This window comes from Anguilla anguilla, chromosome 8 (assembly GCF_013347855.1).
Source record: "Anguilla anguilla isolate fAngAng1 chromosome 8, fAngAng1.pri, whole genome shotgun sequence".
Lineage (NCBI taxonomy): Eukaryota > Metazoa > Chordata > Actinopteri > Anguilliformes > Anguillidae > Anguilla > Anguilla anguilla.
The window spans coordinates 2,126,523-2,153,036 of record NC_049208.1 but is presented as its reverse complement, the minus strand read 5'-3'; the positions used below and the strand labels follow the sequence as shown (position 1 = coordinate 2,153,036).

Sequence of the window (26,514 nt, the reverse complement as noted above, 5' to 3'; positions counted from 1 at the left end):
CACCAAAAGATCAATAAGCTATGTGGAATTAGCAAAACAGGGAGCTCAACTACCTCAAAAATGAAAGATAAGAAAATAATAATTAATAAAAAATATTAATAACTAGAAAGTGAAACGCTAAGATCCTGTTGGAGCACAGGACCGAAAACCGGGTAGCTCCAGTGGCAGCGTCTCCATAGAAACGGAAACGGGCTTTGAGTGCTTGCGTTCAAGGACTAGCGAAAGGTCGCTGGTGCGCGGTTTTGAACGCGAAACCGTCGAACTTAAGAAGGGGAGGTGATTACGCGGCTATGAGTCAGCAGGAAGCGCGGTGATGAGCTAAGACAGCCGTCAGAGCTTCCAGGGAGGAAAATAAGGCAGGGCCGGAGGCTCTGATGTCATAGAGTAAATATTTATGCGCGGTTAAAAATAGCACGCACATATAAAATTCTCTTGTGATTGCCGCCTGAGTGAGTTCATCTCCACTTCGCACACACACACACACACACGCACATATATACACACACACGCACGCACGCACACACACACAAACAAATATGAAAAATAGATGAACGATGGCTGTACTGTAATGGATGAACAGCCATGATGAAAAAAACACACCGTCGGGGTTTGAAGCTGTATATTTATGAGAAATTAAAAAGTCGGCTTCGCTGTCTGCATGGAAACAGAGCGGTACCAGCGCAGCTGGGGGCTGGGGGATGAATCACTGCCTCGATGCCGACTTCATTATCTCAGGAAATTAAAACCGAAAGACTCAAACATCTGGGGAATAATTCACAGAAGCGACCGCGGAATCCGGGATCCGCGGAATGGGTCCCGCTGCTGGCGTCTGACGATCATGTGATGCAGACGCACCAATCGCATCGCGGTGAATTTGAGCGAAGGGACGGCCGTGCTTCCTGCATCGCATCGTTGTGGCTTTGAAACATACGAGTAAACAGAGGCGGTGTGTTTGCTTACTGAACCCATCGTAGTTGAGATATCGTGTAATCGCGGGTTGCTGTGTTGTGTAGTGGTTATGGTTTGTATCTAAGAGGTTGCAGGTTTGACTCCCAGGTGGGGCACTGCTGTTGCACCATTGAGCAGGCCAGTTGACTGGAGTTGTTTCAGTAAATATCCAGCTGTATTCATGAATTGTGGGTATAAATACAGTCTCTCCCCGCAGGGTCCATCTCCTCCTGTGATGCGTTCCTGAACGTCTTCCAGAGCAAGGGGCTGAGAGCTGAGGTGATCTGCCCCTGTGCCAGCTCTCCAGAGGCCCTGACCGTGTCTATCCGCAGGTACCAGCTCTCTGTGCACTGCTACTGTACACACACACACACACACACACACACACACACACGCACTGACACACACACACTGTACACACACGCAAACACACACACACACACACACAAACACACACACACACACACACACACACACACACACACACACACAGCTCTCCTGAGGCCCTGACCGTAGCTATCCGCAGGTTCCTGCTCTCTATTTATATATACGTACACACAGTACACACACGCACATACACACACACATGCACACGCACATACACACACACATGCACACACGCACGCACGCACGCACGCACATACACACAGAAACACACACACACTTCTCTCCCTGTACAGTTGTACTGTTCACCTTATACAAAATACTGTCACTGAATGTTGCACGCACACACACACACACACCTACACCTACAGTAGCACACACAGATGCACCTTTATTCTTGTTTGGTTGCCCTGGGCAACCCCACGGCCATAAGCCCTCCTCTTCCTGCCAGAAGCAATGCTGTGCAGAAAGACAACTTTCGGAAAAGGAAGTTTTGTCTGAAAACATATTCCACATTGGAATTCAGTCTCAAAAGAAGCCCAAACTCCTCAGAATTTGACAACTGCACTAAGAACTCATGTCTCACACTCTGACATTTTTCCTTAAAAGTTTGAGTCACGGGAAATATGAATGCGTTTGAGAGGAAAGCCTATGCACACCCCCCAGCTTATGCGTATAAAAATATAAAAGTTACAGAAAAACTGATAAAATTCCAGCTGATAAAATTCAACAGGGTGATACCATAGCAGGTCTGAAGATTAAACTTTCCTATTCTGTTTTTCTTAAACCTAATATTGGCTGATATTTAGTTCAAAACACAAAGAGATAATATAGCTCATACTCTGAAATAGTTCAGATTACAGGAGTGTAATTTGACATCTGTTACAGATTCTAGCACAATCTCAAAAATTGCTGGTTAACAAAATGAACCTAATAGTCTAATAGAATTGATAAAGACTGCCAGTCCCTTCTCCGTGATATAAACTTTGTAAAACTCAGTGCATGTGGGCCTCACACACTAAATAAGTGCCAGCTGACCTTTAACGGTGTGGTCTGGATTATGTGCGTCATTTCGTTGAAGAGCTGGCTTCAAAAAACGCAAACGCAAGGAACCGACAGCCGGTCAAACCTCAGCGATCTTTCTCCCCACCCACCCAGAGGTCAGAGGTTACGGTTTCAATTTAGCGCTTAAACAAACACACACCGCCCTGGCGCAGTTGTGGTCACTGCAGCCTCGTGTGAGGCCTCTTCCTGGGGATCAGACAGTTGTGACATCACAATGCTGGCAGAAAACTCCTCTTCCTGGTCAGGAAACTCCACTAACGCACAGCGTTACCAACATCATATCTGGGGAAAAGGGGGGGGGGGGATAAGTTTATAATAACAATATTAATATTTAGTTTGTTGTTTTTTTCCTCTTTTTTGCAGGCCCACAGACGACAGTAACCTTCCCCCGGGGAGGGGGGTGCTGTCCATGCAGGGGCTGAGCCACGGGGTCATCCGGGTGGACTCCGAGGAGAAGCTCTCCGTGCTGACGGTGCAGGACGTGGGCACGGTGATGCCAGGAGGTAGCGTGCCCGTCGGGCAAGCCCCGCCCACAAAAAACACCCACTCCGCAAAAATAACGAGAACGAAGCTCTCCTCCTCCTGCCCTGTTTGGTGTCATAAAGGTTCTGGTTCTGGTTCTGGTTCGGGCCAGGCTCATGCCTCTCCACTGTGAGCCTGGTAAAAGAGGAGCTGCTCAGAGTGGTAGACCCGCCCATTTTTAACCCTTAGAAGAGGGGCTCTGGAATGTTTTTTTTTTATTTTTATTTTTTTAACTCTTCAGTCAATGTTCTAGAACTCGAGTGCTTTCAGTCACCAGCAGTGATTGTGACATCAGCATTAGAATTAGAATAGCGTTTGAATGTTCAGTTAAGAACATTAACTGAGGAGGAAAGTGACGGGCAGAGGAGAGAGGGAGGGACGGAAAGAGAGGGGGAGAGAGGGAAAGGGGGGGAAGGCGGTTAACAGTGCTCAGACAGCTTCAGAAGGGCACAGTTTGGGTTTAGTAGAGATTCACTAACAGCCCTGTCGGGTTGGGCCCAGATGTCCATTAAATTCCTACACACGCACAAACACACAGACACACACACACACAGAGACATACACACACACACACACACACTGTGTACCAATCCCTCCTCAGTCTCTCCTGTTTCTCTTAATTAACAGATAAGGCCACAGCCCCCCCCCCCCCCCACTCCCCCGCTCAACATGATTCTCATTAAGAATTCTGGGAAATCGTTGGGGTCGCAGCGATTTTAACGGCCCATTGGCCCTCTCTCTCTTTTGAAGATTCCAGGGCCGTCAGAGAAACTTTACAGTGAAAGTGCACACTAAGGCTTTACACTGCAGGGGTGTTTATGGGCTTGCAGACGTGGGTCACGTAAGGATAACAGTCATAAATTATACAGTGTGTTTTTTTTACACATCACTCACAGTGCTTTGCAAAAAAAAAAAAAAAGTTGCTATAGTGAAACTACAACAACGGTTGCTTTTCGCCAACCACCACTCAAGATTCCATACTAGCCCCGTCTGCGCGCCATAACCGTTGTAGTTTCAAAATTCTCTCAGGCCTACATTAACCACAGACCTTATTTTCTGAAGAAGTCAGAATCCCTCTGGGGGGGAGAAGCCCTGGGAAAAAGCATGGCGAACACAATGGCCGAAGAAGCTTTGAGGTTGGCCCGCAAAAATGCTAAAATGGCGCCTCTGCCCCCCCCCCCCCCCCCCCCCCCGCAGCGCTCATGTGCGTGGTGAAGCCGGACAGCCTTCCCCAGCTCTGCAGGACGGACGAGATCGGGGAGCTGTGCGTCTGCTCCATCGCCACGGGAACGTCCTACTACGGCCTCTCGGGCATGACCAAGAACACCTTCGAGGTGAGAGGTCGTGAGTCAAGGGGCAAAGAATTCAAAATAAGAGTTAATTAATTCAGCGAGCTCCAGTATTCCTTATTTCAGGCTGGTCCCCCAGGTAAGGAGTCCTTCTCTATAGTCCGACTGTCCTGGCTGTTGAGCACCTGTTTAGTCCTCCTTTATTTAGCGGGCTCGAAGGGCGTTGGGCATCTTCCTTTTTTACACTAGGTCCTAGCCCCGTATTCATAAAGCGTGTCAGAATAAGAGCGCTGATCTAAGATCAGTTTTTCCTGTCCATATTCTAACCATGGCATTTATGGATAAAAGACTAAGCTGATCCTAGATCGCGGGCAGTATTCCGTAAGCCTTCATCTTCATCGCGCACAGTGAGTTCTGACACTAAGAGCATTCTGTGCTGGGCGGCGTGTCAGTGTGCTACATTGGAATGTGTACTAATGGAAGAAGCGTGTTGCATTTTTATTTTATTTTACCTCTTCTCTTCTTTAACTCGGGTCTTTAGTACTTGAAATCTTTGAATATTAAATCTTGCTTTAATGCTTTTATTGTGTCTCTCTCTCTCATTTTCTGTTGAAACACACGCTGCATTTGTTTCACTACAGTTTCAGATATTTTTGATCCCCGCTAAGCGCTTTTCGGGCTGGAGATGCGTGAAGCTGACGGCTCTGTTTTTGGGGTGCAGGTGTTCCCCATGAGCAGTTCCGGGGCCCCCATCAGCGAGTACCCCTTCACCAGGACGGGCCTGCTGGGGTTCGTGGGCCCGGGGGGGCTGGTCTTCATTGCGGGGAAGATGGACGGGCTGATGGTGGTGGGGGGGCGGAGACACAACGCCGATGACATCGTCGCCACGGCGCTGGCGGTGGAGCCAATGAAGTTTGTGTACAGGGGAAGGTGAGCGGTAGGCCCCGCCTCCAGCACAAGCTCCGCCTTCTCAGACAACTAAACAGCTTATATTTTACATATATTTACACAGCTGAGATTTTACATGCAATGCATTTACACAGCTGGATACACACTGAAGGAATTTCAAGTTACAAGACACTAAACATTGTCCAATATTGCCACCTCTGAAACATGGTAGTGGTCTATGACATGGGTATCCAATGTTCCTTTAGAGAAAGTGAAATTTTTTAATGAAGGGGAATTATTACAAGTATGAATGCAGTTTGTATGTGTACACAGTATGGTGTATTTATAGGAAATTATGTATTGGTTTGAAAGTTGTTAAATATCACATTTGTTTTTGTTATTACCTTGTAGATGTGAAGTTGCCACGGGTGAGGAAATGTACTAATTACCTAACGAAGTGAAATACAACTAAAATAACGGTAGTACTTGTAGCACTGGTGACGTAGTCATGGTCAAGGCTTAAATGGTGAATACTAATCGAGAAGGCTAATGCTAATGGTAAAGGTTAGCAGTAAATGCTAACGGTAAAGGTTAGCAGTAAGTGCTAACAGTAAAGGTTAGCAGTAAATGCTAACGGTAAAGGTTAGCAGTAAATGCTTACTATAAAGGCTAGTGTGTACGCTAACGTCACGGCTAATGGTGAAAGCGAACTGTATTGGCTAATGGTAAACGCTAACTAAACGCGAAAAGCAGCAGAAATTAGCGCGAGCGAGCGCGTAGGCTAACGGCGCGGGGCGGTCCCTGTGCCCGCAGAATCGCCGTGTTCTCCATCACGGTGCTCCACGACGAGCGGATCGTGGTGGTGGCCGAGCAGCGGCCCGACTCCACCGAGGAGGACAGCTTCCAGTGGATGAGCCGCGTGCTGCAGGTCAGAGGGGCTCTATTTATTACCCCCGTCCCCTTCTCTCTGCCCCGCCCCATCCCTACTGCCCCGTTCCTCTCCCCTACTGCCCCGCCCCTCCCCTACTGCCCCGTTCCTCTCCCCTACTGCCCCGACCCCCCCCCCTTACTGCCCCGACCCCCCCCCCTTACTGCCCCGACCCCCTCCCCTACTGCCCCGCCCCCTCCCCTACTGCCCCGCCCCCTCCCCTACTGCCCCGACCCCCTCCCCTACTGCCCCGACCCCCTCCCCTACTGCCCCGCCCCCTCCCCTACTGCCCCGACCCCCTCCCCTACTGCCCCGACCCCCTCCCCTACTGCCCCCCCCCTCCCCCCTTACTGCCCCGACCCCCTCCCCTACTGCCCCGCCCCCCATCCTACTGCCCCGACCCCCTCCCCTACTGCCCCGCCCCCTCCCCTACTGCCCCGACCCCCTCCCCTACTGCCCCGGCCCTCTCTCCCCACTGCCCGCCCTGTCTGCTACCACACTACCACACACACAGGCAGACCAGAGCAACACCAGCTGCTCCACTTCCTCCCCTCTCTCTTATCTCTTCTTGTCTCCCCCTTTTTCTTTCACTTTCCCCCCTCCTCTCTTCACATCTCTTCTTCTGTCTCCCTCTTTCACTGTCCATCCTCCCTCATATCTTATTTCTACACTTACTCACTGTCTCACTCCCTCTTATTGTCACTCTCCACTTGATCTCATTTCTGTCCCTCCCTCTCTCACCCTGACCCCCCTCTTCCTCCCTTTAGTTCTCTGCCACTCCCTCTCCCCTCTCTGCCCCCTCTCTCTCTCTCTCTCTTCCTTTCCCCGCCCCTCCCCCCCTCTCTCTTCCTCCCTCCCTCTCCCCCCCTCTCTCTCTCTTCCTCCCCCCCTCTCTCTCTCTCTCTCTTCCTCCCTCCCTCTTTCTCTGTGCCCATGTTAAATAATTATCCGGGAGAGTGAGGCTGAACCTGTTAGGCCATCTGCCCCACAGCAGTCCTGCTGCTTTTTGAACACTGAACAGAAACAGAAATAAAATCACGCTCTCCATAAGGTCTGATTTGACCCTGTTGTTGAGGTGCATAAACCCTGTGAATCTCACCCTTTTAGTTTTTTTTTTTTCTTCGTCCCTTTATTTATTTTGCTACAGAACATGATGACTAATCGAGGTCATTGCCGACCCCTACCAGTGTGTCAAAATGTGTATAGTTACTCTCGTTTCTGGTGTTAATGTCTTAGAAGCGAACCTGGAGAAAACACTATATTTGAAATGGAGAACAATTGTAATATTGCTTTAGTATTTATTTATCCATTTATGTATTTATGTAAGTGATTGTCCTGCCTGGTAAGCACAAATTAATTCCAGCTTGCAGTAGTTGAGCTCAAGCTTGTCTGGTGCAATTTAAAATAGTTAAACTCTTAAGGTATGGTGTGTTTTCAGAAACTGCACTCTCATCTCAACGCAGTTCTCATTCAGTTTGGTTAGTGGAATGTTTTCTCAGGGCTTTGTCGGAGCGTTTTTACCTGTCGTTGTAACGTTCCTCTCCCACCTGTGCCAGGCCATCGACGGGATTCACCAGGTGGGGGTGTACTGCCTGGCCCTCGTGCCCTCCAACACCCTCCCCAAAACGCCGCTGGGCGGGATCCACCTGTCCGAGACCAAGCAGCTGTTCCTGGAGGGGTCCCTGCACCCCTGCAACGTCCTCATGTGCCCCCACACCTGCGTCACCAACCTGCCCAAACCGCGGGAGAAACAGCCAGGTGAGCGCGCCACAGCTCCCCCTGCTGGTGAGCGGCTGCAGCAGCGTTATTTAACCAGCTCTGACAGAGTACATGTGTTCCCTATGGGGGCTCTGCTCTGTTGCAGCTGATTTAGCACACAGGATTTTGGCTGTGTGGTACTCCCCTCCTGTCACCCACGGGTGTAGTTTTTAATTTTAATTGTCACTTTACAGGTACAGACTAGGCCTGAGTCTTAAAACCTAGATGCCTCAGACCATGTGACCTCAAGGCGCTGTCTTCTGACCCGGCTGTATTTGACACAGGCCTCCTCTTGCTCCTTGTACAGCTGGCAGTGTCACATGGTTTATATTTTAATTGACACCATAGACACCTCAGAGCTGAAAGCTAAAGCTTAGGATAGCTGCTAGCTTGACGGCTATCCAGTTAGTGGCTGTGTCTGTGTTTATTCAGTCTCTATATTCTCTTTACAGTACATTACAGGCATTTAGCAGACGCTCTTATCCAGTGCGACATACACAACACTTCACACAGCATTTACATTGCATCCATTTGTACAGCTGGATATATACTGAAGCGATGCAGATTAAGCACCTTGCTCAAGGGTACAACGGCAGTGTCCCACCCAGGAATCGAACCTGTGACCTTTAGGTTACCGCTCCGCTCGGGGCACTGCTGAGGATGTTTATCCTGACCGCTCTGTGTGGCACTGCTGAGGATGTTTATCCTGACCGCTCTGTGTGGGGCACTGCTGAGGATGTTTATCCTGTCCGTCCCGCGCGGGGCACTGCTGAGGATGTTAATCCTGACCGCTCCGTGTGGCACTGCTGAGGGTCTTTATCCTGACCGCTCTGTGGGGCACTGCTGAGGATCTTTATCCTGACCGCTCTGTGTGGCACTGCTGAGGATGTTTATCCTGACCGCTCTGTGTGGGGCACTGCTGAGGGTCTTTATCCTGACCGCTCTGTGTGGCACTGCTGAGGATCTTTATCCTGACCGCTCTGTGTGGGGCACTGCTGAGGATGTTTATCCTGACCGCTCCGTGTGGCACTGCTGAGGATCTTTATCCTGACCACTCCGCTTCGTGTGGGGCACTGCTGAGGATGTTTATCCTGACCGCTCTGTGGGGCACTGCTGAGGATCTTTATCCTGACCGTGAGCATTCCTATCGATCGGCCGCGCGGCGATTGATCAGGTTAAGCGGGAGATTCCTGGCGGGAGTTAGCGGGATTATCGGAGCCGTAAATTCCCCGCCCGCGGTTCCTCCCGGGGTTCCCCCCCCCCCCCCCCGCCCCGGCCCCCCTCAGGGGCTGATCCTGATTTACTGAGGCGGTCTGCGCGGCTCTTTGTAAAACGGGGGGAGGGGGGGCGTGTATCAGTGTGACCTGCCTGCGCCCGGGAGAGCCCATTCATTCCGCTGTGATTGGCCCTGCCGTGCCCCACCTGCCCTGTCAGTCACTGTAAATCCCGCCTCTCAGCTGGCTCATGGAACGCTGTGGCAGGTGGAGTTTAACAGCAGCTTTACACTGGCTGATAAAGGGAGGGGAGGGAGGGCACGCGTACGAGTGTGTGTGTGTGTATGTATGTATGTATGTGTGTGTGTGTATACTTGTGTGTTTGTGTGTGTGTGAGTTTCTGTGTGTGTATACATGTGTGTTTATGTTTATGTGTATGTGTGTGTGTATGTATATGTGTGTGTTTGCGTGTGTTTGTGTGTGTGTGTATACGTGTGTGTTCATGCGTGTGTGTTCATGTGTACGTGTGTGTGTTTATGTGTATGTGTGTGTGTGTGTATCTGTGTGTTTTTGTGTGTCTGTATATGTGTGTGTATACGTGTGTGTTTGTGTGTATGTATATGTGTGTGTATACTTGTGTGTTTGTGTGTTTCTGTGTGTGTATATGTGTGTGTTTATGTGTTTGTGTGTATACACGTGTGTTTGTGTGTGTGTGTATGTGTATGAGCGTGCGTGTGTGTTTATGTGTGTGTGTATACATGTGTGTTTGCGTGTGTGTGTATGTGTATGAGCGTGCGTGTGTGTTTGTGTGTTTATGTGTGTGTGTATACATGTGTGTTTGCGTGTGTGTGTATGTGTGTGTGTGTGTGTGTGTGTGTGTGTCTATGTGTATGTGCGTGCGTGTGTGTTTATGTGTGTGTATGTGTATGTGTGTCTGTGTATGAGCACGTGTACCTGTGCGTGTTAATGTGTGTAAATGCCTCTCCTCCCCTGCAGAGATCGGGCCGGCGTCGGTGATGGTGGGTAACCTGGTGTCGGGGAAGCGGATCGCCCAGGCCAGCGGCCGGGACCTGGGGCAGATCGAGGACAATGACCAGGCAAGGAAGGTGTGTGTGTGGACCCCAGGGCTTGATTTTCATCCACACCCATCTGCGTCAATTAAACCATGGAGGCCACGCCCCCCTGCGGCTACTCCACGTTTCATTGGCCCATCCATGTCCATGTGACCCTCCTCCCCCTGGTTTATGGCCAAGGATAGTAAAATAGAGACAGCACTGACATCACCTAACTGGTGAACAGAAAGGAGCTCCACCAACTGCATAGCAGTTGAGTGCTAGATACCTTCTGGCTACTTCCTGGCTAAAACACCCACATGGAGACAGGAAGTGTAGGCAGGAGGTATCCACCAATCATCATCGCCGTTGTTCTGTTGCCCATTACTAACGTACTCCGTGATTGGTGGAGCCCCACTCTCTGTTTTTGATGACTGCTGTATTCCTATTTGCTATCCCTGGCTGTGGCTCACCCTGTTTTCGTGGTTTATCATCTTTTTTCTCTCCGCTCCATCTTTCATCGCCCCAGAGACACACACAGCACTCGGGAGCCATTTTGTTACCAGAACAGCTTTAGTGTCGTACAGGTAGTTTGAGCCTGGAGTCGTTCGGTAACCTGGGAGAATGACAGACGGTCGGTAACGTAAATCGGCAGCACACCGTACGCCGCAGGTGCCACTCGATAGCAGATTTTAGTGGCTTTTTAAAAACGTTTTATTACTCCTCAATGATAATGTAGAAAGCTGAGACTGTTTCCATAGCTCCCCGAGAGACTGTGTTAAAATAATGTGAATAAAAAAAGGATCACAGGGGTGCAAATTAAAAATGATTATCATGCGCGGAGAAGCATCGCTGCCTTGAGTCTCTCAGGCTCAAGGTTAAAAGGTCATTTGGGAATTGTTTCGAAAATATTTTTTGAAATCCCTCCAGTTTGCCTATAACTATACTATTGCACGTGGGGATATGACACTATAATAAAACATTGGAGTTGCATTAGGAATTATATTTTAATTAAACAGCGGCAAATTTTTAAGATGTAAGGCTTCACGGCAGAATTCTCACACAGTTTTTATGCGAATCCAGCAGGGATTTTTATGGCAATGTGCTTTATTGCCGACAGGTGTACTATGGGAAAAGCTGATTTTAATCTGGATATTTTTCACTGTTCACTCAAAATAAAATAAGTTAAAAAATAATAGAATGGATGCATGTCCATTTAAATTATCCTAGCTTAGTATTAGCCTCCTGTGTAAAACAGAAAAAGCGTGAATCGTAAGTTTGTATGCATGCTGGTAACTGCGCTCTTGAACGACATCCTGAGGTACTCCTGGGAGAGAAGAGCATGCTGGGAAGGGACTGGCTGAGCCACGGCTGGGTGGGGGTGAACGTGGGTAGGGGGGGTGTGGGTGGGGGGGGGGGGGGGGTAATAAGGGTCTGTTGAGCTGCGCCTGCACGGGCAGATAAAAGTAAACGCATTCTCCGCGAAATCGTCTCCTTTCCGTCTCCGTCTCGTTCTCGAGGAGTCCTAAGCCGTTTCCGTACCGCGTTAAACATCAAATGGGCGATTTGGGCCAATCAAATACGCCGTGCCGAATTCGGCGAAATGGAGCCGCTTACAGTCCTGAACACCGTGTCGGCGATAGTCTTCAGGGAATGGCTGGCGCGAAAAAAGCCTTTTCTGCTTACTGAAGATTATTATTATTAGTTTTTTTTTTGTTGCATTTATTTCTGCACAATAAGGGACTCTTCAGTCTGTAATTTGATAGTGTTATGTTATTATATATACACTACGTGCATCTGTGAGTCACTTGCTGGTTCCAAAATGGCCTGTGAGATTTAAAACTGAACTTCTGCAGGCCAGTTTTCAACATAACAAACAAGCAACTTTTAAGTGTCACTTTCTTTCTTCACAAGCATGTTCAGCCTTCAGTCAAATTAACGCGCAAAAAATGTGCTGAAGAAAAAGTTATTAACTGGCGTTGAGTCTGTTTCTCGCGGATGAATCATCAGGAAAATTTATCCAATAGTTTCAGGAGTCTGGTTGTGTCTTAGCGGTTAAAATGAGCGGGAAGAATGGCTCAATTACAGTGTGCTTTCCGCCTGAAATAAACGAGAGCTTTAAAGGCCAAAAAACACTTTGAATATACTACCTCCATACGATCGTTCAGTCTGCTGCACGCCTAGAAGCTCAGACTCGGCAAATCATCGCCCTTGACAGAGAAATATACGAGATTCATTAACACGGGGAAAGCGGAGAGAAAGAAAAATCGTGTCTTTGTTGAGCAGGACGGGCAAGAGGACACATTCGCAAATTAAGAGCGAGCTCCTGTTTCATCCCGTCTGAAAGGAGCGAAATCGATTTTCAATTTACCGTCGCTTTGTACGAAGTCAAATTTGAATCTATATGGACGTCAGCTGTGAACATCTGTAAAATTTGTACATTTGCACAGGAAGTGGATCCCGTTTATCCAGCCAGAGGAAATAGTTTATTTATCTATTATAGGGACAGAAATGTAATCCACTGCTTTTCATAGTGAAAATAACGTGCATTTAGAGCCATGAGTATAGCAGTGTTATTATCAGACACGGGTACAAGTGGTTATTTGAAATACTTTTAAGACCCTTTAAGAACCAGTAAAATCCCTCCGGATTACTGACTATTATAAAAATAAACCCTAACTCTTTTCACCAGTATAAGGAACTTAATTCTGTACTTGTCTGCTTGTACATTTTGGTTTAGTTCAAGAAATAAGAAAAATACTTGTTTGTAAAACGCCTTCATACCCATTTACATTCATATCTATTCATACCCGTTTACATTCATATCTATTCATATCCATTTACATTCATATCTATTCATATCCATTTTCATTCATATCTATTCATACCCGTTTACATTCATATCTATTCATACCCGTTTACATTCATATCTATTCATATCCATTTTCATTGTGATGCGGAGGGTATTTTTGTGGTTTGAACGCTTCATTAAACTCTCCCCTACACTCTTACAATTAGTCAACATATTATCCCCCTCATTTTAATTTTGTTTTGCACAGAATTATGGGTCTGTGTTTTTTTTCTAACCATCCTCAGATATTCTGCGTGCATGCTGTAGAATATCTTCATCCCTGTGTGTGTCCATGTGAAAATCGGGCCCTAAGTGTGAATGGGAAATTAATCTTTATTTGCATTTCTTAGTCCTTTTTTTTTTTTTGGAACATTAGGAGCACTTTGAGTATGGATGTGGCGTCAGTGTGACTGAATTTATCCACGTTAATCGTGTGAATGCCATCTTAATGATACTGGTGGTCTGATGTTGTTGCTGCAATGTTTTATCACAAGATTTTTATTTACTGTATATTACTATTAGCATCTTAATGATTAGTTTTCCATGAGAAAATACTGCTTTTTGCATGCGCTGAAATCTAAATATCCCTTGTGCTTTTATTTCAGCTCATGGAAAAAGCAGAATTTTCTCACGGAATTTAGTTAAAAAAAACTAAATGCATTGCCCTTTTTAGACCATGTTACAAGACGCTGACAAGAAAGTTATGAATTTTCATTGATAAGATCGCACACAAGTCTGTTATACGTGACCCAGTATCCAATCAGCATGCATCTTTAACATTAACTCACAATTAGATGCAATAATTTTGTTTTTATGCGCTTGGGGAATTCAGTGCTCCCAAAAATGGGAGAGAATCACCAAAATAGAAAGATGTGTTTAATTGTCAATCAAAGTTAAGGACAAATATCAGTTGATAGTCCTTACATGTAGGTAGTCATAACCAGGCTGCTTTATCGACTGCATTGCTTTTATTTTGGGTTATCTGGAATTCAGCCCAGAAGCACTGTACATGTTTTTCTAGCATGCAACGTGTTGTTGAATTTGTGACATCATCATTTTGATGGTGCAAATCAAAGCGTGTATTGTAAAAAAAAAAAGAAAAGAAAAAAAAGAAAAAGTGTAACATGGCTATTTGAGATTCTTTGTGTGGAAATTGACTAGTGGATGGAGTAAAAATGCCCCTGAGTGAGTTTGAATTACAAGTGAAATCTCCCTGTTTAACACAAGCAGTTCTGTGACTCTTCAGTCATTCTGATAATGGTGTTTATTTGGGAAGTGCGCCCCCTGTGACAGCTTGGCCAACTGCCTCAGTTAAGTGTAATGCTACAGTAGGTACCTGAAACAATGAGAAAAATGTGTATGTGGTCAGCTATAGCCGTGCAGTGATGTGATTTCCTTCTGCGGGTTTGTGTGATGCACTAGCCCTGAAGAGATGTGTGTATGGCGGGTCTTGGGTTTCGATGATTGTGTGGGAGCTGGTGGACGCGGGTTTGCCTCCCTCTGATTGGCCACTCAGTTGGCGGCTCCTCTGTGTGTCTTTAGTTCCTGTTCCTGTCAGAGGTGTTGCAGTGGAGGGCACAGACCACCCCAGACCACGTGCTCTTCACGCTGCTAAACTCTCGGGTAAGTGTCCCGCCTCCTGTCGCTGAATAAAGAGCCCGCGTGCAGAACGGCCGGTCGGCACGGCCACATGCTCATTTTCATATCTGCACATTATTACTATTAGTGTTGTTCGGTGTGAACACAGGGGACGATAGCACGTTAGCCTGGTGTGATAGCACGTTAGTGTGATGTATGTTCTGAACACAGGGGACGATAGCACGTTAGCGTGATGTATTTCCTGAACACAGGGGGCTATAGCACGTTAGCGTGGTTTGTTTTCTGAACGCAGGGAACGATAGCACGTTAGCGTGATGTATTTTCTGAACGCAGGGGACAATAGCATGTTGGCGTGGTGTGTTTTCTGAACACGTGGGACGATAGCACGTTAGCATGGTGTATTCTGTCAACCCAATAGCATGTTAGCGTGGTGTGATAGCACGTTAGTTGGGTGTATTTTTTGAACGCAGGGAACGATAGCACGTTAGTAGGGTGTATTTTATGAACGCAGGGGACGATAGCACGTTAGCGGGGTGTATGTTCTGAATGCAGGGGACGATAGCACGTTAGCATGATGTATGTTCTGAACCCAGGGGACGATAGCACGTTAGCGTGATGTATGTTCTGAACACAGGGGACGATAGCACGTTAGCCTGGTGTGATAGCACGTTAGCGTGATGTATGTTCTGAACGCAGGGGACGATAGCACGTTAGCGTGATGCATGTTCTGAACGCAGGGGACGATAGCACGTTAGCGTGATGTATGTTCTGAACGCAGGGGACGATAGCCAGCTCGCTGACCTGCCTCCAGCTGCACAAGCGGGCGGAGAAGATCGCCGCCATGCTGGCGGAACGGGGGCACCTGCAGGACGGGGATCACGTGGCGCTCGTCTACCCCCCAGGTAGGTCACACGGAGCCGCAGGTAACCTCACCTGCATTTCAGCATCGCTACACACACAGGTAACCTCACCTGCATTTCAGCATCGCTACACACACAGGTAACCTCACCTGCATTTCAGCATCGCTACACACACAGGTAACCTCACCTGCATTTCAGCATCGCTACACATGGCTATGACACACACACAGGGACCCACACATACACTCTCGTACGCACACACGTACTCACACACACACAAGAGATGCACTTTTTTCTCTTTTTCCAGTGTTTCACTGGATATTTGTGATGGATGCCAAAATGAATGTGTTCATGGCGCAACTTTTTATTTTTTATTTTTTAATGGGCATTTTTGTATTTAATGTACCAGCATTTACAACTATGTTTAGATTGATACCTGTATTTGTATATACATTGTCTTGTGTAGTACATGCAACCTACTGGAGGGTATCCAGCACTGCATTAGGCCTGGACTTGAACAGACAAGGGTCTCTGGCTGAACTACATTACCCAGAAAGCTGTTCTGCGCATACACACAACTCTGTGTAAAGTCATAAGTCCTCCTATCTGTGCAAAAATTTACCTTTTACTAATTTATGGGTCCTTGTTCTACTGACAAAACGCGAAACAGAAGACTCTTTTTTTTGCCCCCTGTCCCGGCAGAAGGTTGCTGGAGCCGCAGGCTTCTCTGAGGAACGCATGTCCCTTCCGTAATCCGGCTCCACGCCGACGCACGGCACAGCGTTCCGGAGGCTTTTCCTGAGCGACATTGTGTTTGTGATTCAGGAGTAGCGCAGCGGAGTTTTTAAGAGACGACTTCTCCCCCGCGAGATGCCCGCCAGCATTTCAGGGACGGCGAACGAGCGAAGCGTTCGGTGAAAAGAGCTCAGTGAAGCGTTACGGGCACTGACGGGGGGGGGGGGGGGGGGGGGGGATTGGGGAGGGCGGGGGGGTTGGGGGGGCTTGAAAGAGCTTTTCAATTAGCCGTCTCCCGCGCCCGTCTCTCCTTCAACCTTGCCGCTAGAGTCAGCGAGTTAGCTTCTGCATTCGCTCCCGCTGTGATAAATGGCAAACACAGAGTAAGAGTTCTCTCTGTCTTTCTCTCCCTCCCTCCCTCCCTCTCTCCCTTTTTCTCTTGTCCCCCTATTCACTTCTCGCTTCCTCCCTCCCTCACTTTTTCAATTTTTTCTCTCCCTTGTCTTGCCTTTCGTTCTCTCCTCCATTTCTTTCTTTTTTTTCTTTCCCTCTCTGCCTCCCTTTTTCTCTCCCCCTCCTCCCTCTTTTCTCCCCTTTTCCCTCTCCCTCTCTCTTCTCCCCTCCCTCTGTCCCCCTCTTTTCTCTCTCCATCTCTCTCTTCCCTCTCTCTCTCTCCCCCACCACTCCTCCCTCCCCCTGCTCTTTCCCTCCCCCTCCTCCCTCCCTCCCCCCTCCCTCTCTCCCTCTCCCCCTCTCCTCTGCATGCAGGGATTGACCTGATTGCAGCGTTTTATGGGTGCCTGTACGCAGGCTGCGTGCCCATCACCGTCCGGCCCCCCCACCCCCAGAACATCGCCACCACCCTGCCCACTGTGAAGATGATCGTGGAGGTGCGTGCGCCCGAACCCGTGCCCGCTGGCCACCCGCAGACACACCACCGCGGCTCTGTAACAAAGCGACAGGAAACGTCCCAGAATCCCCAGGGGTGTTCTTTTGACCTAAATGGGGGAAAATTCACGTGCAGAGTGAGATGTCGTGTTACAATGTGCAATGCTTATGTGCATAATGTATGTAATGTGCATGTGTTTGTATTTTTATAGCATTTCTGTATGAATTGAGAAAATACAGAAATAATGAAATGATCAGCAAATAACTAAAGTGGATTTAAGGATCCTAATGATTGTTAAAAAGAGAGGGAAAAAAATAACAGACTTTTTATTTTTGTGTGTGTGTATGTTTGTGTGCATGGTGTGTGTGTGTGTACATGTGTGTATGTTTGTGTGCATTGTGGTGTGTGTGTGTGTGTGTGTGCGTGCGTGCATGCGTGCGCGCGTGTGTGTGTGTGTGTGTGTGTATATGTGTGTATGTTTGTGTGCATGGTGTGTGTGTGTGTACATGTGTGTATGTTTGTGTGCATGGTGTATGTGTGTGTATATGTGTGTGCGTGTGTGCGCGTGTGTGTGTGTATGTGTGTGTGTGTGTGTGTGTATATGTGCATGTGTGTGTGTGTGTGTGCGTGTGTGTGTATGTGTGTATGTTTGTGTGCATGGTGTGTTTGTGTGTGTGTGTGTGTATATGTGCGTGTGTGTGTATATGTGCGTGTGTGCGTGTGTGTGCATGCGTGTGTGTGTGTGTGTGTGTACATGTGTGTATGTTTGTGTGCATGGTGTGTCTGTATGTGCGTGCGTGCGTGCGTGTGTGTGTACAGGTGAGTCGCTCGGCCTGTGTGATGACCTCACAGGTGATCTGTAAGCTGCTGCGGTCGAAGGAAGCTTCAGCTGCTGTGGACGTCAGGACATGGCCGCCTGTCCTGGACACCGGTAGGAGACACACGCACACACACACCTGGTACGCACACACACACACACTAGCACCATACACACACACACTCACACACACACACACACACCTGGTACCCACACATACACAAGCACCATACACACACACACACACACTCACACTGAACAATATACACCACACACAGGGACCTGTGTTCAGTGGTACCTTATAAGCTGAAGACTTGACCCCCCTCCCCCTCCCCCTTCTCTTTCTCTTTCTCCAGATGATTTGCCAAAGAAGAGGCCCCCCCTGCTGTACAAACCCTCGAACCCCGACACGCTGGCCTACCTGGACTTCAGCGTGTCCACCACGGGCATGCTCGCTGGGGTGAAGGTATGGGGGGGGGTAAGGGGGGGGCCGTACGCACCTGCTCCGCTCGTCAAACGCTCTCGCGTTCTCAGGGCGTTGTGATATTCACCACGAACTTGGAACTGAGCTCGCCTGCTTATATTGACCGCAAACGTATATCCATCCATCCATTATCTATACCCGCTTATTCCTGGGCAGGGGTGCACAGGGTGCTGGAGCCTATCCCAGCGTGCATTGGGCCAGAGGCAGGATTACACCCTGGACAGGCCGCCAATCTATCGCAGGGCAGCAAACATATATGTGTATTATTTTTTAAAAGGTACTGTTGGTGTTTTAGTTATACAGTAAAAGGTTGCCGTGTTTGTCGGTGTGCAGCAGAGGTGGGTAACCCGGCTTCAAAGAGTAAAAAGACTGACCATGTATTTGCTCCACCAACATGCACTAAACCAGCTGATAACAATAATTAGTTCTCCTACCATGCTGAAGAGCTATGCTAATTAGAATCAGCTGGTTTAGTGCATGGTGGTGGAGCAAATACATGGTCAGTCTTTTTACTCTTTGAAGCCGGGTTACCCACCTCTGGTGTGCAGCCAGCTGTCAGGGGTTTTATGAAATCCACGTCGGTGGGAACCCTCAGACCTCCGAAGACCTTTTGGAAAAATGGTCTGAAATAAACGAGTGCAGAGAAAGCGTAGGAGCACAAAGGTTTCCTGTGACTCTCCTTCTCGCCCCCTAGCCCCCCCCCCCCCCGGTCCCTAAATGGAGCTCACGCTCTTAAGGTTTAATTTGTGTGCATCAGCACTGTCAGAGGAGCCCTTTCCCAGGCCCCTGAGCTGGTCACTAAACCCAAACAAAACGGGCCTTGTTAAGCTTTGTGTTTGTGGCCACATGTTGACCCGCCTACCTGAGCTGCACAGGTACAGCATTCACTGGAGGATGCTGGGAGTTAATATCTACCTGCTCTCCTTCGTAACGCTGCACCTGATGTCATTTTAGGGCAGGCATCCCAACCTCGAACCCTGGAGGGTTGCGGGTTTAACTCCAGTCCTGGAGGGCCGCAGTGTCTGCAGGTTTAACTCCAGTCCTGGAGGGCCGCAGTGTCTGCAGGTGTAACTCCAGTCCTGGAGGGCCGCAGTGTCTGCAGGTTTAACTCCAGTCCTGGAGGGGGCGCAGTGCCTGCAGGTTTAACTCCAGTCCTGGAGGGGGCGCAGTGTCTGCAGGTTTAACTCCGGTCCTGGAGGGCCGCAGTGTCTGCGGGTTTAACTCCAGTCCTGGAGGGGGCGCAGTGTCTGCAGGTTTAACTCCAGTCCTGGAGGGCCGCAGTGTCTGCAGGTTTAACTCCAGTCCTGGAGAGGGCGCAGTGTCTGCAGGTTTAACTTCGGTCCTGGAGGGGGCGCAGTGTCTGCAGGTTTAACTCCGGTCCTGGAGGGGGCGCTGTGTCTGCAGGTTTAACTCCAGTCCTGGAGGGTGCGCTGTGTCTGCAGGTTTAACTCCAGTCCTGGAGGGGGCGCTGTGACTGCAGGTTTAACTCCAGTCCTGGAGGGGGCGCTGTGACTGCGCCCCCTCCAGGACTGGAGTTAAACCTGCAGACGCAGCGCACCCTCCAGGACTGGAGTTAAACCTGCAGACACAGCGCCCCCTCCAGGACTGGAGTTAAACCTGCAGACACAGCGCCCCCTCCAGGACTGGAGTTAAACCTGCAGACACAGCGCCCCCTCCAGGACCGGAGTTAAAACTGCACACACAGCGCCCCCTCCAGGACCGGAGTTAAACCTGCAGACACAGCGCCCCCTCCAGGACTGGAGTTAAACCTGCAGACACAGCGCCCCCTCCAGGACTGGAGTTAAACCTGCAGACACAGCGCCCCCTCCAGGACTGGAGTTAAACCTGCAGACACAGCGCCCCCTCCAGGACTGGAGTTAAACCTGCAGACACAGCGCCCCCTCCAGGACTGGAGTTAAACCTGCAGACACTGTGGCCCTCCAGGACTGGAGTTTAACCTGCAGACACAGCGCCCCCTCCAGGACTGGAGTTAAACCTGCAGACACTGTGGCCCTCCAGGACCGCAGTCTGAAGCCTCTGGTGATTCGCTGGTGTTGGTTCTCACTTCGTCTCTCGCTCAGTTGGAGCTGTCAGGAGCCCGGTTTTAAGTGGCTCATGATTTTTGCGGAGCTGAAAGCGGGTTCCATGACACGTCGGTGTTTACAGTTATCTGAGCTTGAGGCAGGTGTTTGTTCCCAGAAACCAGGTGTCCTCGTTTTCACCGTTTGGAATTCCCGTTGTGACCCCCCCCAACCCCCTCCACCCCCCCCGGCCGTCTTATCTATCAGAGCAGGCAAGGCTAATTTCTCTGAAGTGTCTGTTTTCCACAGAGCGCGATTCAGAAGGGGAGCGCATAATTTCGTAGGAGAACAGGTCAATTAGCAGGCACTTGAACTGATACTAAATACCCTTTGCCATTGCTGACACACTATGGAGAGCAAGGAATTACGCTATATTACAGATATTTAGGAGAGTGAACCATGGGGATCATTTAAAGGTGCTTCCACTGATGCTCTCTTCCTGAGCTGCTAATATTACACTGCAGGCATTTAGCAGACGCTCTTATCATTTGTGTCCAGAGCGACTTACACAACATTTTACGTAGCATTTACGCTGCATCCATTTACACAGCTGGATATATACTGAAGCAATGCAGGTTAAGTACCTTGCTCAAGGGTACAACGGCAGTGTCCTACCCAGGAATCGAACCTGCGACCTTCAGGTTAAAAGCCCAGCTCCTTACCCACTGCGCTACACTGCCACGCTAACGAAAGTGCCGACACAAAGGCTGAGGCATGCTGCAGATGTGATGTCGGTTCTGTGTCTCGGCCGATAGCAGCTTTCTCCCACGACACGACACGTAAGAGCCACAGTAGGTGAGACTGCAGATGCTGTACATCGATGTACGATGCGGTCGTTGGGTTTTACTTAAGAGCTCCTTTTTATATGCTGGTCGCAGTTCTGCAGATTAAAACAGTGACCCCTGTGAGTGTGAACTGCAGTGGAACTGTATTGTCTTCATGAGAAGAGCGGGACCTTCAATAGGAGGGGCTGGTTTACAAGTGAAAAGCTCTTTCTGCTGTAACTCCATTAATGTAAGAAAGGTCTGTTCTGTTCTCCTGTGAACATATACGTTGCATTGTAGTGCCATGGCCCGTGTGGCAGAGGCGTGGCCTGTGTTACAGGGGTGTGGCCTATAATGCAGGGGCGTGGCCTGTGTTACAGGGGTGTGACCTATTCTGCAGGGGCGTGGCCTGTGTTACAGGGGTGTGGCCTATGCTGCTGGGGTGTGGCCTGTGTTACAGGGGTGTGGCCTATACTGCAGGGGCGTGGCCTACAGTGCAGGGGAGTGGCCTATGCTGCTGGGGTGTGGCCTGTGTTACAGGGGTGTGGCCTATACTGCAGGGGTGTGGCCTATGCTGCAGGGGCATGACCTGTGCGGTGGAGGCGTGGCCTGTGTGTCAGGCGCTTTGTCTGTGTAACATGGGTGTGGCCTACGTGGTGCTGAGCCCCCCTCTCTCTCTCTCTCTCCCTCTCTCTCCCCCCCCCCCCCCCCCCCCCCCCCCCCCCCCCCCCGCAGATGTCCCACACTGCCACCAGTGCCTTCTGCCGCTCAATCAAGCTGCAGTGCGAGCTGTACCCGTCCCGCGAAGTCGCCATCTGCCTGGACCCCTACTGCGGCCTGGGCTTCGTCCTCTGGTGCCTGTGCAGGTGGGTCCCCGTCTCTGGAGGTGGGGGGGGGGGGGGGGGGTCTTACCCCAAAATGACCAGTGTGGGTGTAGGTTTTCGTTTTAGGCGAGGCACTAACACACCTGATTCTGCTCATCAGGGGCCATGTTTGAAACCGCTTACTCACCTACTGTTGAGTATAGAACTGGAATACACTGGATTAAAATGTTGCTAAGTAGGCAAAATTTTCTTGAAACGTAGCGTACTTAAAATCCCAGGATGATAAACTTATTTCCGAGGTTTTGCTGAGTGTATTCAGGAGCACACTTTTCGGGGAGCAAAATATACTTTTTAGGATGAGGTCCCATCAATCAGAGAGGAAGAGGCGGGGCCTTTTTGCTACAGTGGTGGGACATCTTATGACACTTCCGCAGTACCGTTGGAAAATAGCATGCAGGATACTTTTGCATACTGCCCATTGCGTTCTGAAAATGCGTAGACTTAGTAGTAAGTTCAGTAGACAGTACATATTTTGAGGACACAGTAGTTGGGAGGCTGTTTCGGATGCAGCCAGGGTCTTGATTGAAGATCGTCGTTAGGTAATTGGTTGAATTATTTGAATGAGTCTTGGTGCTGGGATAAAACAAAAACCTTTTTTTGCCCTTTTCTGGTGAGATTGGACACCCCTGCTCCGAAGCAGCCCTGGCTCAGACAGCTCTTTCATGTCGAAACGTTTTCAGCTGATAAGATGGTCTCAGATCCTCTTCAGTGGAGATTTTCTTCAGAGAAATCAGAGTTCACCTGTCGTGAACTAACGAGCGTTAGAACACCTGCCGGCAGCTGCCGAGGTCTCCAGGATGGAGAGTGTGAAATGTGTAGAACTGCTGTCACAGGTTTCCTGTGAACTGGCCTCCTCCAGAAGCATGGCTTCTATGCAAGAAATATTCCCCTGCTTCTCTCATGTGTAGTGCGCACTTATTCCAGTGTTAATGTACCCTAACTCTCTCCCTCTCTCTCTCTGTAGTGTGTACTCGGGGCAGGTGTAGTGTACCCTAACCCCTCTCTCTCTCTGTAGTGTGTACTCGGGGCAGGTGTAGTGTACCCTAACCCCTCTCTCTCTCTCTGTAGTGTGTACTCGGGGCAGGTGTAGTGTACCCTAACCCCTCTCTCCTCTGTAGTGTGTACTCGGGGCAGGTGTAGTGTACCCTAACCCCTCTCTCTCTCTCTCTGTAGTGTGTACTCGGGGCAGGTGTAGTGTACCCTAACCCCTCTCTCTCTCTCTCTGTAGTGTGTACTTGGGGCAGGTGTAGTGTACCCTAACCCCTCTCTCTCTCTCTCTGTAGTGTGTACTCGGGGCAGGTGTAGTGTACCCTAACCCCTCTCTCCCTCCCTCTGTAGTGTGTACTCGGGGCACCAGTCCATCCTGATCCCGCCCTCGGAGCTGGAGGTGAACCCGGCGCTCTGGCTGCTGGCGGTCAGTCAGTACAGGGTGCGCGACACCTTCTGCTCCTACTCCGTCATGGAGCTGTGCACCAAGGGGCTGGGCCTGCAGACCGATTCGCTCAAGGTACCGCCTCCTGGCCCCGCCCACAACGCTGCCCTGGCCCCGCCCACAATATGTCCTGGCCCCGCCCACAACTCTTTCCTGGCTCCTCCCACAATTATTTCCTGACCCCGCCCACAACTATTTCCTGGCTCCTCCCACAATTATTTCCTGATCCCGCCCACAACTCTTTCCTGGCTCCTCCCACAATTATTTCCTGATCCCGCCCACAACCCTTTCCTGGCTCAGCGCATTAGTATTGCCTGGTCAGGTGTCTAGCGTTTCTTCAACACTAGTATTGGATAGTTTTGTGTGTGGTGAGGTACAGTATGTGCCACGCTCAGAGAGTTTGGTGTTCCCCACGGCACAGTCCCGGGGCCTGGAGCTGTCGCGGGTGCGGACGTGCGTGGTGGTGGCGGAGGAGAGGCCCAGGATAGCACTGACCCAGTCCTTCTCCAAGCTCTTCAAGGACCTGGGGCTCCACCCCAGAGCCGTCAGCACCTCCTTCGGCTGCAGGGTCAACCTGGCCATCTGCCTGCAGGTCAGTCTCCGCCCCCTGCCCCGCCCTGTCCTGCCAGGCTCCACCTCCTGCAATGCAGGTTAAGTACCTTACTCAAGGGTCCTTCCTGGGAATTGTCCCCACATGCAAACGAACTATCATACACTCACGTACTCACACACACACACACACATATGCACACACGCTCACACACACGCGCCCAAACACACACACACACACGTACTCTCTCTCTCACACACACACACACCCTCTTTCTCTCCTTGGGTGAGTCGCTCAGTATGATAATGGTGGTCTGAGAGCGAGGAGCCCTAGAGGACGATGCTGAGCTGTTTTTGTTTGTTTCGTTTCTGGGTTTAAGTGGATAATTCACTTTCGGTTTCTGTGATGACCTTCAGCGGCACGGAGAAACGCCGAAGCGATTAACCTCGTTCGAAACGTTCGAGCACTCGCACACCGCTGGAATCATTCCGATGTCATTTCCCAGCAGGCACTGGGGGGCCAGGGCATAATTACCTGTGTAGCGGAGTTTTTGATGTCCTGGGTGGGGGAGGTGGGGGGGGGAGTGTCCTGTATGTCCCTCCAGGCCTGTATAGCAGAATAATATCACCCCGGGCAGCCAGCAGACAGCTCCCACAGCCTCTGCGGTAGCAGGCAGCTGGGGCGACGCGGTGGAGTGGAGGATCGGCTGTTTAATGAAACGCTCCGCAGTCCGTGCGCGTGATCTTGCCCCAGGCAGGCTGCCGAAGCGCCGGGTTTACAGAACGCCAGCGCCAGCGGGATGACCCGTGCTGATTGGCTGCCGCTTGCCTGCGTGTGGTCCGGCATGGCGAACCAACCAATGGCACGAGGTCTCAGAACAGGAAGTCTGTGGGGAGTGAGGAGGAGGGGGCGGAGGGAGGTGGGGAAGCGTGGGAATGAGTGGGCTTGAGGAGGAGGAGGGGGGGGGTGGTCCCAAGCATATCGCCGCCATTTTGGCTCCAAGAAGCATCAAACATTTCACATGCAACTCCATGCTTTCTTTTTGGCGATACTCATTCTTTCACATCTGTTTGTTATTTGAACCGAAACCATTGTAATAGACCGTTCTTAGAAACAGAAATTCTAAACCAGGAAATATGCGCATTTTAATAAACGTGATTGTGTGTTTTTGGTAGCATGTATGTTCATTTTCTTGTTGTTGTTTTGTTTTTTTAATTCATTTTTACTGTCAGCTGTTGGGCATACTGTAGCAGTAATATGGCATTTTTAGAAAAATAGAATATAATGTAAAATTCCTTTTTTAGAAAAAATCCCCATCTGTGTACAATTTTAAATATGAAGTAAAGAAAGTTTTTTGATAGTTTTATATAATAGTTGAAAATATTACCTCAGCTCTCTGTTTAAATTACATCTGTTATTATTTTTTTGTTGAACATTTCTGCATTTGACTTTTTTTTTTTTTTTTTTTTTTTTACTTTGTTTTTGTTTTTGTGTTTTTTCTCCTGGCTTTGTGTATTTTATGTCATTTTTTCCCCCATTGTGTTTTTTTCACATTATCCCCACCCACCGCATCTCTCATATTTGGTTTTGTCTTCGTTCCTCCCCCCACCCTTCTTCTCCCCATTCCTCCTCTTCCTCCTCCTCCTCGCCCTGCTGCTGCTATAGCCTCACAGGCTTGGGAAGCTTGCCGATCAGGTAGGGGATTTTAAATCTTCCCTTATCTCTCCCTTTTCTCTCGGTGGGGGGTGCTGTTCGTGGCCTGGCTGTCTCACACAAGGCCCTTGGGTCTCCCTGCTCCCCCCCCCCCCATTCCCCGCCCCTCCCCAGCTCTCCAGAGGGGCAGGAGGGCACAGAATCTGCCCGTGACGTACGCCATTACCCCCTTCGCAGTGACACGCTGTCACTCAAGTCCACCTTCAGGGATGGGCTAGAACGGCTCTAAAATGGGCCCTGTTACAAAATGCAAAAAAAAAACACAACATCCCCCTAAACATGCACCTGTGTCCCCTGCAGTCAGAATGCTGGAGGTGTGAGGTGCAGGTTTCCCTTTGCAGGTGGCACACAGGTGTAAATCACACAGAGATGAATGACCCGTACTGCAGATGTGAGTTACAGATTTGTACTGCAGTGCGTTGATTTTGAATATATTATCAAGGTTAGGAAAAGAATTGCAAAACGTCACAATATTTGTGGAAACAAGAATATGTTGTTTTCCAAAAGTGAAAATATTGCAGTATATCAAATTTCTGTAAAATAAAAATAAATAAAAAAGGGAGAGAATGTCTTTATTCTTTTATTCCGGTATTGGTTCCCCACGACTGGTGGCGGCACAGATCAGTGGGGTGTTTCCCGTTGCCGTGGTAACCGCACGTGGGGTTCGTGTGTCCGGTCTGCAGCGGCTGTGACTGTTTACACGCGGTTTCATTTCCTCGCTCGCTGAAGAGGAGACGTGCGCAGGGTCTCTGTCATACTGCTGAACCGCCCCCCAGGAGAAAATTAGGCAGAAATTCTGAATATTGG

At 49.5% G+C, this 26,514-nt stretch overlaps 1 protein-coding gene across 1 annotated transcript in view; it reads left to right on the top strand.

Moving 5' to 3' along the window:
* LOC118233847 (disco-interacting protein 2 homolog C-like) overlaps window positions 1-26,514 on the top strand; it is a 167,147-nt gene that overhangs the window by 129,275 nt on the left and 11,358 nt on the right. Inside the window, 16 exon segments of the mRNA XM_035429863.1 lie at window positions 1,166-1,280; window positions 2,761-2,900; window positions 4,117-4,253; window positions 4,930-5,138; window positions 5,910-6,024; window positions 7,581-7,782; window positions 9,993-10,102; window positions 14,442-14,522; window positions 15,277-15,400; window positions 16,862-16,983; window positions 17,802-17,913; window positions 18,156-18,265; window positions 21,864-21,994; window positions 23,351-23,519; window positions 23,866-24,036; window positions 25,660-25,689. Coding sequence (XP_035285754.1) covers window positions 1,166-1,280; window positions 2,761-2,900; window positions 4,117-4,253; window positions 4,930-5,138; window positions 5,910-6,024; window positions 7,581-7,782; window positions 9,993-10,102; window positions 14,442-14,522; window positions 15,277-15,400; window positions 16,862-16,983; window positions 17,802-17,913; window positions 18,156-18,265; window positions 21,864-21,994; window positions 23,351-23,519; window positions 23,866-24,036; window positions 25,660-25,689 — 2,078 coding nt within the window.